Raw genomic sequence first — 11580 nt, 5'->3', positions numbered from 1 at the left:
GATAGATAGATAGATGGATAGATAGATATATAGATAGATAGATAGATAGATAGATAGATAGATAGATAGATAGATAGTTAGATAGATAGATAGATAGATGGATAGATAGATATATAGATAGATAGATAGATAGATAGATAGATAGTTAGATAGATAGATAGATAGATAGTTAGATAGATAGATAGATAGATAGATAGATAGTTAGATAGATAGATAGATAGATGGATAGATAGATATATAGATAGATAGATAGATAGATAGATAGATAGATAGATAGATAACTTTATTTATCCCAGAGGGGAAATTAGGTCATCGTAGCAGCAGTACAAAGCAATCAGAAGTACTAAAAATAAGGTACAATATAAAATACAAAGTATGAACAATAAAAGTACAGTATCGCAGATAAACACTATATTACAATATACTATGTGGATTTTAATGTGCAAGAGAGAGAAAGGTGCATTTCAGTGATAGGTCACTAAGGAAGTCACTAAAGTAGTTAATAACAGTAAAGAAACAACAACGAATTCATGGTTTTATCCCCATTTAAACCAAATACAACTCACTATATCATCAGATTTACCCCACAGACCACTGATTTTTGTTTTTCAAACTTTAGGTTAATTTTTCTAAATCTACAACAATAGAGCAGATTAAAGTTTCTAAAATCAACATGGGTGGAGAAAAAAAAACATGAAAGTAGGATGGTAAATGGTAAATGGACTTGTACTTATACAGCGCCTTTCTAGTCTTCTGACTACTCAAGGCGCTTTCACAGTGTTTATCACATTCACCCATTCTCACAGACATTCACACAGATGGCAGTGGACATCTACAGACCATCTAATCTAATGTAACCATTCACACCACATTTACACACCCATGCGCAGCACGGGGAGCAATTCGGGGTTCAGTGTCTTGCCCAAGGACACTTCGGCATGTGGACCGGTGGAGGTGGGGATCAAACCGCCAACCTCTCAAATGGAGGACGACCCACTCTTCTACTGAGTCACAGCTGCCCAGGATACAAAATCAATAATAAAATGGTATGAATTAAAAAGATAAACAAATCAGAATATAAAACAGTCATTTGGTCTTTATTTGATTAGGTAGTAGATACATACAAGGGAGACTTATATTGTACAATTCCAAGTTTCTAAGCAGTTCATTTGCATATTTAGAGCTCATATCATTAAGTGAGTTACAGTATAATAAGAATTAATTTAGAAACGCTTTAAAGATGGGGGAGTCTTCATACATTTAGCATTGTGCATATAATATTTGGCCATTATGATACTTGTGTTCACCAACAAACTTCCATTTATTCTATTCATAACTATTTCAGACATTACATCCACATGTGAGCTGATTGTTACGGCCATTTTAATTTTTTTTTTTTTTCAGCCGTTCTTCCACTTGCTTCCAAAAAAGTTGGGAACGTTGTAGAATCAGCATCCGATGCTTTCAAGGTTAAATCTTACTTGGAGGAATTCACTGCAAAGATAAATATGATTAATTATTTTAAAATGAATTTTTGTAGCTATGGGTGATACTGTATAATTTAAGCTTATGTTGCCAATTCTGTAAACGTCAGCCAGATTGACATATCTCCCTCCCCCCAACGTCACATACATGCCCTTTATTGGCAAGAGGAAATGAGGCGGAGTCACAGTCTGACAAGATGGCGGCTCCCGGAGGCGAGTACGATTGGATCAAGTTGAGAGAACGGACCCCGACTGGGTGGCTACGTCCATTTTTTATACAGTCTATGGAGCAAACATTATAAGACAAATGAAAAAAAATTGAAAATGTCTTTAAATATCTTATTTAGTGTCACCTTGCATGGTTGGTCATGTTTGCATCCTATAGAGACCATCACACCAGTCACAACCCCAAATCAGGCCAGGGGGCGTAAAGTGGTCCCAACTTTGTGTTCCCATGACTTCCCTTGATATGACACACACACACACACACACACACACACACACACACACACACACACACACACACACAAACATGCAGACTCACAAGGTGAAAACAATACCAGCATCTCTGTCACAGCTGGTAACAAACATCCATCTATCCATGGCTTTTATGCTTGTGTTGGGTGTCTGTGGTTAAGCAGACTCTACAGTAACAAAGCACACCCTTTGACACAAGACATGTAGAAAGAGTGCATAAAATGAGTGGGTGTGTCTTTCGCTGATGGGTGTGATTTCTGGAAACATTCTCAAGCTGCAACAGGACCTATGAGCATGGGTGTGTCAAAATAAAATAACAGAGAGATGGCTCAAACAGAACACCTCTCTCTCTAACCGAATCAACCCAGGTCACTTGCTCCCCTGAAGAGGAGTCTCTGTCTGTAAGTACAACACATGTCTCATTTGATTTTGATGATAAGAGTGACAGCAAAATATAGTGTGTGTCTGTCAGGCTTTAGGAAACGAACTGTTTTTGATTCATGCCCTTTTTTTACCTGGTTTCGAAAGGTGGTCGAGTACTGATGTGCAATATCTGTGTGGAGACGTTTCACCTTTGGTTAAGAATCTAAAGAAATAATGGGATTTGTACATACACGTGTGTGTGTGTGTGAAGGGATTGTTGGCGGACACTGCCAAAGTTGTATTGTAAAATCAAGCAAAGCAAAAGAGTGTTATAGTATGTGTGCACAAGCTACTTACATTTTATAAGCTTAAACTGTTTAATAGTTATTTAATAGAGGCAAGAGACTTGTAATTCATGAATATTCATTTAAATTCAATTCAATCCAATTCAATTTTATTAATAGTGCCAGATCATAACAAAAGTTATCTCAGGACACTTTACAAACTAGGTAAAGACCACACTCTATGACTTATTTATGATTTACATAGACCCAACAATTCCCCTGTAGAGTACGGTGGCAACGAGAACCTTCCCTATAACAGGCAGGAACAGGGAGTAGAAGATATGAGCATGTGGTCCTTGAGCATCCCCGTAAGAAGTGCAAGAATGCAGAAGAGGAAACACTCTCTCCTCTCCTTGTGGCTGAAAAGTTAACTGAACAATTTGCACTTATTTAAAAGCTTTTTGTGTTTCACATAATCAGAGAAACGTGTCCTCCAAATATGAGGGCGCCACTTATCAGATGAAACAATATGCTACAGTTTATAATGTGATGACTAATGCTCTGCTCTGCATCAGATGCAATGGAGACATCCACCCCATCCAAGACGTCCAAGGCCAACACCACCTTCTCCCTGGATTTGTTCAAAAAGTTGAGTGATGACGACAAGACCGGGAATATCTTCTACTCCCCTTTCAGCATCTCTTCAGCCCTGGCTATGGTGATGCTGGGGACCTGTGGCAACACAGCAGCGCAGATGTCAAAGGTATAATACACACACACACACACACACACATAGAGAAAATAAACATATAAAAAAGTTAGTTCTCATGTGAACACACCCATTTGGAAGTGTTTGTACAGGCACGCATTCAGATGTTCTTGCAAGTCAGTTGATCCGGTTCATCATGGTGTTGGAATTTTGCAATTATTACATCAAAAGAAAAAGGGCGTGGGTCCATGCTTTGACCTCCGCACGCACAGTTTTTCTGAGGTATTCTTAAAGAAAGAAGAGACATCTTCTGAATAATATTAAAAACTTGAGCATTTCTTGTTGTCGTCAGGCACAGAATGGTATAAGAGATGTTGTTCCAAGTTTCCACTGGGAAAACCTAACCCTAACCAGCATGACGGAGGCAGGTGTGGCAGGAGAAATTGCCCGCACATGCATTTATTACTCATTCTGTCTCCCTGCGACAACGATAATAAAGGGATCTGTTCGGTTCTGCCTTGGATTGCAGGAGGAGGAACCGTTAAATGTTCCTCTGTGTGTTGCAGACACAGAAATGATCAGCACAGCAAAGGAGCAAAGACAAAAGGGGAGCAATATGGTCCCGCTTTGATTGAATTTCAGTGGTGGAAAGTATCTTAGTACTTAAGTAACTTAAGTGCTGTACTGAAGTACTTTTACTTTACTTGAGTATTTCCATTATCAAGCATTCCAGAGCCAAAGCAAGGGAAAGCTTCACACTTCATTTGTAATATTGGCTTTAAATTGTGGTAGTTAACGGAAGGCTTTGATAGTTTCTAATGAATTTACAATGGAGTTTTACTTCTGACTTTAGCAAAAGAGTGTAATCCTGCCCCAGAGCCATCAACCATGTTTAACTTAACAGTGAGCCTAATGATAAGACAAACATTTGCACCCCCAGGTCCTCTGCTTCACTGAGGCCGAAAAACCCAAGCAGCCGGAAACAGAGCCGACGCCAACAGAGCCGACGCAAACACAGTCGGCGATGAGGTCGCAGATGCAGACGCGGTCGCAGTTGCGGATGCAGTTACAAGTGTCCAGCAGACTGCCAGGGTATCTGCTCAAGGTGGTAACAAAGCCAAAATGAAAGTGATTGAGAGTGATTAATGATAAGGCGTGGTGGGGTGACTTCATGAGGAAATCTGATCTTTTTCTTTCACACTTCATTTCCCACTGGTTTACTCGCTAATTATCATTATTGTGAACCTTAAAAAAAGCAACACAAGCTGATTTATGCAGAAGATGGAAAACTCTGAGTCGTGACACAACAACTAAAGCACACCATCCTGCATTTTCTTTGGGCCACAATGAAGATGACAGTGTTTTTTTAAGATATGAATGTAAAAGCGATTGTTTGGTCTGTTTTTTGCCTCTTTCCATATTCTTTCCAAAAGGTGCTGTGGGTCTCGTAAAGAGAAATCAAACTTCTGAAAACTTCTGGATCGTGGGAGGTTTTGCCTAAAGTCCTTCTTATTACAGTAAATGGCGAGAACAATGACAATAAAATCATCCATGTTATGCCAAATCACTGGGCAGCCTTCCATGCTAGCACACAATACGGCAGCATTGTCCAAAAACAAAAGACTGACCCTGGAACAAGACTGCAGTATGGATTCATGAAATGTAAATGTATTACGGGTACTAAAAGATTTGAATAGTCTCCCTTGGTAAGAATTGCCTCAACAAAGTGTTTGTGCCATGGAGCCCCAGGGTTAATGATGATTTTGGTGTCTGTTCTCATCATTTAACAGGTAAGCCTATCAAGGCCACATGAACATTACAACACGTAATACAACGTTGTCTTCATCTTCTACCGGCTCAGTGTGTCTTTGTAACATGCAGGTCTTCTCTGGCTGTTCGCAGTGCCTGAAACCCCAGAATGGTAAAGATAGCGTGCACGCCAGCTTCGCCCAACTGCTGAGTGAGCTCAACAAGACAGACGCTCCGTATGCCCTCAGCCTTGCCAACAGGCTGTACGGAGACCAGTCCTACCAGTTTATTGAGGTGTGTGTGTGTGTGTGTGAGCCTGTTGTACTCATGAATTCATTGGTGAGAAAGTGAACTGCTTCTCACGGTTCAGCACATCTATTAGAAGCACCAATAACGCTTTGAGATCTTTCATGTAGGTGCGGATAAAAAATGCTGCCTGTGTTGCTCAAGTAGCTAACTGTATAATGCAATTACATGATCAGCCCTCAGGATATCATGATAGATTAGTTATTTCAGTTCCTTCAATCATTCAGCGCTTCAAAGTAAGAGAGTGCTGTTCGTCGGGCTTAATAACAACCGTTGTTTAAAAGACTGGAAAATCTCATTTGAATGAAATTGAAATGAAAGTATTTCCTCTCTGCGGATCGGTTAATGTGACTTATTAATTGATGTGTGCGTATTTAAATGAGTTGTTTTTTGATTCCAGGATTTCTTAGCAGAAACCAAAAAGCACTACAATGCTGAGCTGGAGTCTGTGGACTTCAAAGCCAAAGCAGAAGAGGCCAGGGTCAACATCAATAGCTGGGTGGAGAAGCAGACACAAGGTGCATCTCACATTTACGCTCTCAGCAGCGCATTACATAGACTGGGAACTTAACTGAGGCCCCTACCCAATTACCTTTCACAGCAGCTGGTTACACGAACATCACGCGGAAATCCATCTGGGCTCTGCTTGTCAGGCTCCACGTAATGCCTTTGTGTTGGGGCTCAAAGTCGTCCAGCCAATCAGATACTGGCAGTTCAGTGGGGAATCATTTCAGAGATTTGTGTGAAATGAAATAATTAGCGTAAGGATTTTTAACTTATCCACAAAAATGCATTTTGTGAGGTCACAGTGACCTTGACCTTTGAAGTTCATCCTTGAATCCAAGGGGACATTTGTGCCACACCGAAAGAAATCCCCTGAAACCTGAAACATGAATGTATGAGTGGAGCGTTCACGTCTGCCATCTTCCATCTTCAGTTTTAAAGTTAACTTAAGGGATAAGGCTTGACGAGGTGTCAATGTCAGGAGTTTATGGTCACTGGTGAGTTCAGAACCATCTCACGCATAGCTGATAGTAGGGATTGTTCAAGGTATTAGTCAGACCCTCAGGTGGCACCACTTAAATTATGGCTTGGGAAAAACGTTTTGATATTGATCGCAAAACAAATAAATTAATTGTTTTCATTTTTTTCCGTGTGTGACCGTGGTATACGTGGGATAATGCTCTTCAAGGTGTCCATTATCAGGAATAAAAGGATGACAGGGAGGCAACCGTCCTTCGGCCTCCTGGCGTCCATTACTTCCTGATAATGGACACCTCTTCTAGCAATATCCTTTTCTTAATGGACACCCTGCGGCCAATCAGAATAGAGTTTTCAAACCAGATCATGGTATATATTTAAATATAACTATTAGGGAGGGAATTAGACAAGAAAGTTATTAGTTACAGTTTAATTAGGCATTTGTTGGACCCCTTTTTTATGTCCTTATATGGGTGTATGTATTTTTCTCTTTATTTTATTTATATAATTTTCTACCTTCTGACTTTTCTGATTTTATGTTATAGCACTCTGGTGCTTACTTTACTTTTTCCAGCACTATAAGTACTTCTAGATGTTGTAATAGAATAAGAAATACAATTCCCCTGTTGGTGAAACATTGCTAGAGCATTTGTCTGCGTCTCTGTCTTAATGAGGATGTCTCTGCTCATTACTGTTCACCAGATAAAATCAAGGACTTGCTGCTCCAGGGTGTGGTGGACAGCGCAACCGTTCTGGTGCTGGTCAATGCCATCTACTTCAAAGGCAACTGGAACCAAAAGTTCAAGGAGGATGCCACCGTTGACGCTCAGTTCAGAATCAACAAGGTAACACAAAAACAGCACTGCATGAGTGACAAAGGCAGCAGTCTGGTTTTGTGAAAGCACAGTTAACCTGAGCTCTGTAATGTGCAGGCGTGTGCAGGGCACGCTGACATCAGACCGTCTCAAAGCTGTGTTGATTTCTCCTGATGGAAATGGACAGATTGAAAGTGACCCTGATGTGCAAACTGCAGCAGGAAAAAAATAGTTTGCGCACAAGGCCAGTGTTCGATTGATCCCAGGACATTCCTTTTGCATGTCTCGCAAAAGGTTTCACTAGATGCAAAAGGTTTCACTAGATGTAGAAATGTTAAGACATCGCACTTTCGTCGTAATAATAAACTGTTTGCTAGCATCATAAGTTGAACGCATGATGTCAAAATGAAAAGTGCCACCTCTGTTTGCTGCTGTGTTTAGGATGACACTAAGCCGGTGAAGATGATGGGCCAGAAAAGTAAATTCCCTCTCACCCCCATTCCTGAGGCCAACTGCCAGGTAATGTCCATGTTTTTTCTGAGATTCTGGGCTTTTTTAAATAAATGATAAAGTTTAAAATTTACCAAGATCCAGAAGTATTGTTTCCAATGATAGAGACCATCTGACTTGTTGTTGTTTTTAGGAGAATGTCCATACCTGTAACTAATTAGATAATCTTTAAATGACATTAAAAGAATAATGGCGTGTCTTTGGGCAGATCCTTGAGATGCCCTATGAAGGCCGGGAGCTCAGCATGCTCATCTTCTTGCCCAATGAGATAGAGGACGACACAACAGGCTTGGAGAAGGTAGGGCACGCATACGGTAAACAAATACACTATTAGAAACAGACAGATTAATAACTGATATTGTATCCACATCAGCTGGAGAGGGAGCTGACCTATGACAAATTTATGGAGTGGACTCGTTCGGACACGATGGGTGAAGCTGAGGTCGAGGTGAAGCTGCCGCGATTCAAGATGGAGGAGTCGTATGACTTGAAAGATGTCCTGATCAGCATGGGCATGAAGGACGTGTTTGATGTCGCAATGAGTGACTTTTCTGGTGAGACATTAAGCTGTGTGAGAGCCCAACGTACCCGAAGAGGCAACTAAAAGATCACCACTTCCCATGTGTCCATAAACCAAATTCTACAAATACTAATTTAAACAATAAGCACGAGGAAAACAGGACATCAGTTATGCCAAACACACTGTCGTCTGTGTTACTGATTTAGTGTGCATGTTAAAGCAATGTACTCTCTCCCCTCTGCTGACAGGCATGTCCCGGGCCAACGACCTGGTGCTGTCAAAAGTCGTACACAAGGCTTTCGTGGAGGTCAACGAGGAGGGAACTGAGGCGGCTGCTGCCACTGCTGCCATCGTATCAGAGCGCACACTAATGATTCCTGCCACCTTCATCGCAGACCACCCCTTCCTCTTCTTCATCCGACATAACCCCTCCAGTAGCGTTCTCTTTGCTGGTCGTTACTGCTCCCCTGAGTGAGCACTGCTTTACATCCTGAAGACATGGACAGATTATGAGACAACGGGCCCCCGGGCACAGACCTGTAAAGGGCCCCCACCTCATAAGAACAAAAGCCACGGTTTCAAAGACACATCTTTCGGGGCGTTTTGTATCGCTTTGTATATTTATGGCTTTGTAGTCTTCTTGTGGCTCTTTATGTATGTTTTTTGTCTCTTTCTTAGTTGATTTTTGTCACTTTGTGTCTCTTTAGGTAATATTTTTGGCTTTGTAGTCTTTTTGTGTTTCTTTATGGAGGTTTTATGTCTCTTTTTCATTAACTTGTGTCTCTTTTTAGTTGATTTGTGTCACTTTGTGTCTCTTTTGGTAATAATATCTTTGGCTTTGTGGCCATTTTACATCTCCATTTGGTCGATTTGTTTGTTTTTTTTGCCTTTTTTTTGTTTTGTTTTGGTAATTTTGCATGTCTATGATAGTTTTGTATGGATCATTTTTTGAAGTGCATGCATGCTTTATAACTCGCACGTGTGCTTTACTGTCTCGCACATCCTCCTGTGCGCAAGTCGCACTTACGCTTTAAGTATCTTGCGCATGTGGTTGCATGTGTGTGTGATTGTGTGTGTGTGCGTGTGTAACATACAGACCCCTCAATATGATTTAATCAACCATAAGGCCTATCTACACTGTTAGTCAGGCCTATATGCACAGTTCCATTACGTTTTTCAGACATTTGTTGTTAACTAAGAAAGTAAAATCTTTTGTTGATGCTGCATTTGCCTGAACTTTCACTTCCCTTTGTATATTGCACCAAGCACTTCATTCAGCATTGCATTCTCGCCCTCAAAACAGCCTAATAAAGCCTAAAGGTTAATCCTTTACGTGTGGGTTGGTAAAAAAAAAATCTGTCTATGTTGACTGCAACTGCCGTAGTTTTGCGTCTTGTGTTGGTGATTTTGTACTCTTTCGTGGTTGTTTTGTGTCTCTTTTTAATTGTTTTGGGTGTCTTTTAGATCATTTTATGTTTGTCATTTATCTTTGTGGTTGTTTGATTGACTCGTATTGGAAATGTTAGCAGTAACTTCAAACTTACCCGCTGTGCTGTAATTCACCCATATAGAGCATTGAGATTCAGCCAGGGGTGGGATATATCTTTTGTAGCTACCGTAAAAGAGGCATTGCTGGAAGAAAATGGAGAATCACTGGCTTACTTTAGATTGTATGTGTGAAGTCTCATCTGTGTTACTGTCCTACATTTTCAAGACCAGCACTTTGTAAAAAAGAGCCTTTGAATGGAAGCCACGGTGCTCAATTGAACAAGAAAGGTGCACATGGGGGCTCAGTGGGGTTAAATCTGAAATATTTTGCATGCATGCATTTTACTCAGTGACTCTGTCTTTGTCCACCTTCTATATGTCCCTCACTGCTTTCTCTTCCCAAATTCTGTCATCCCTTTACAACCTATTACAACCTCACATCAAGTTCATAATCTCATCCATCATCCGTCACAAAATGGAAAGCGTGGTGATAAATAAACATACATGTATACGAACAGTCTTTTCCTGTAATTAAGTAAAGAGATATTGTCTGTCTTTATCTCACCTGAATATCTTACAAACCCTCTTCATCTAGAGAGAACATGTAAATCTGTCATCTGTTTAATGTACTGAGTAAACCAAAGAGTATACTATAATAAAAGCATCTGAGATCATCAACACTGAATTATACTACCTGCTGTATTATCACCAGCAAAAAGTGCAGTTTTGATATTTAGCATAAACATACATACTGAGCATGGAGTGAAGACAGACGTGTTTACATTAGGGATTTACTGCTGCCATTGAATGCAGACTGTTTGCTTTTCTTTAACACACACAATAAAAAGTGTGGTATGAATCACCATGTGTCATATTTTTTTATAGAGAGTTGACTTTAAATAAACAGTTAGTTAGTATACAGTCACTACAAAACAAATACAGTTGGAAGCAAAGGCAGACACAAGGTGCATCACACAAACAAACACACCTTTAGTTTGGTCAGCCATGATAAAGAAATCTTGAGATGAGCTCCATCTGGTGGAGCACCACATTATTGTCATGTTGCATGATCAGCCTCAAGTTTATCAGTGCCTTCAAGTGATTCATTCAAGTGATGGAAAAGTAGTGAGTCCCCTTATTTAATACTTTGTGGAGGCATCTCTTACTTTAATTACAGCCATCAGTCTGTTTGGATCTGTCTCTACCAGCTTTGTGCACCACAAATTCTGCGGTGAACGGCGATGGACTGCACTCTTCAAGTCCATCCACAGATGTTCTGTAGGATTCAGGTCCGGGCTCTGACTGGGCCACTCTAGGACATTCACCTTCCTGTCCTTCAGCCACTGTGTTGTTTTTGTGTTTTGTCATGCTGGAAGGTGAACCACCTGCCCATTTTTCAAGTGTTTAACAGAGGGCCGCAGGTTTTCCCCAAGAATTTGGATTTACTTGGCAGCATCCATTTTCCCTTCAATCCTGACCAATTCCCCAGTCCATGCTGAAGAGAAACAAGCTACAACATGATGCTGCCACCACCATGCTTCACTAGAGGGATGGTGTGTTTTGGGTGGTGTGCTGTCTTTGGTTTCTGCCAAACATAGCACTTGGAGTTCAGCCCAAAATGTTCAATTTTGGTCTCATCTGACGATATAACCTGTTGCCACATGACATCAGAATCTCCAATATGTGTTTTCTTAGGATTCTCAGTTTGACATTTTTTCTTGCCACCCTGCCAAACATGTAGATCTTGTGAAATTGTTGTCACATGCACAGATCAACAAACCTCTGCCATTAAGACTTGTAGCTCCTTCAAGGTCACCATGGGCCTCTTGGTAGCTTCCCTGATCAATCTTTTCCTGGCTCAGTCATCCAGTTTGGAGGGGCGGCCCGATCTAGG

General features: G+C 40.7%; 1 protein-coding gene across 1 annotated transcript; it reads left to right on the top strand.

Moving 5' to 3' along the window:
• The first annotated feature begins 2250 nt into the window (after positions 1 to 2250).
• LOC310963424 (leukocyte elastase inhibitor-like) lies at positions 2251 to 10546 on the top strand. The gene is made up of 10 exons (XM_083936263.1): positions 2251 to 2362; positions 3184 to 3371; positions 4258 to 4422; positions 5220 to 5360; positions 5773 to 5890; positions 7056 to 7198; positions 7610 to 7687; positions 7887 to 7976; positions 8052 to 8232; positions 8447 to 10546. The coding sequence occupies exons 2-10, from the start codon at positions 3189 to 3191 to the stop codon at positions 8671 to 8673; spliced, it is 1326 nt and encodes a 441-aa protein (XP_083792389.1). The 5' UTR covers positions 2251 to 2362; positions 3184 to 3188; the 3' UTR covers positions 8674 to 10546.
• Positions 10547 to 11580: the final 1034 nt, after the last annotated feature.

The sequence above is a fragment of the Echiichthys vipera genome (genome assembly GCF_963691815.1).
Source record: "Echiichthys vipera genome assembly, chromosome: 21".
NCBI lineage: Eukaryota > Metazoa > Chordata > Actinopteri > Perciformes > Trachinidae > Echiichthys > Echiichthys vipera.
This window is presented reverse-complemented; position numbering and strand designations above follow the sequence as displayed.

Coding starts and splice junctions, on each gene's coding strand:
- LOC310963424 (XM_083936263.1), top strand. CDS start 3,189: ATGGAGACATCCACCCCATCCAAGACGTCCAAGGCCAACACCACCTTC. Junction 5,361..5,772: donor AGTCCTACCAGTTTATTGAG/GTGTGTGTGTGT, acceptor TTTTGATTCCAG/GATTTCTTAGCAGAAACCAA. Junction 8,233..8,446: donor CGCAATGAGTGACTTTTCTG/GTGAGACATTAA, acceptor CTCTGCTGACAG/GCATGTCCCGGGCCAACGAC.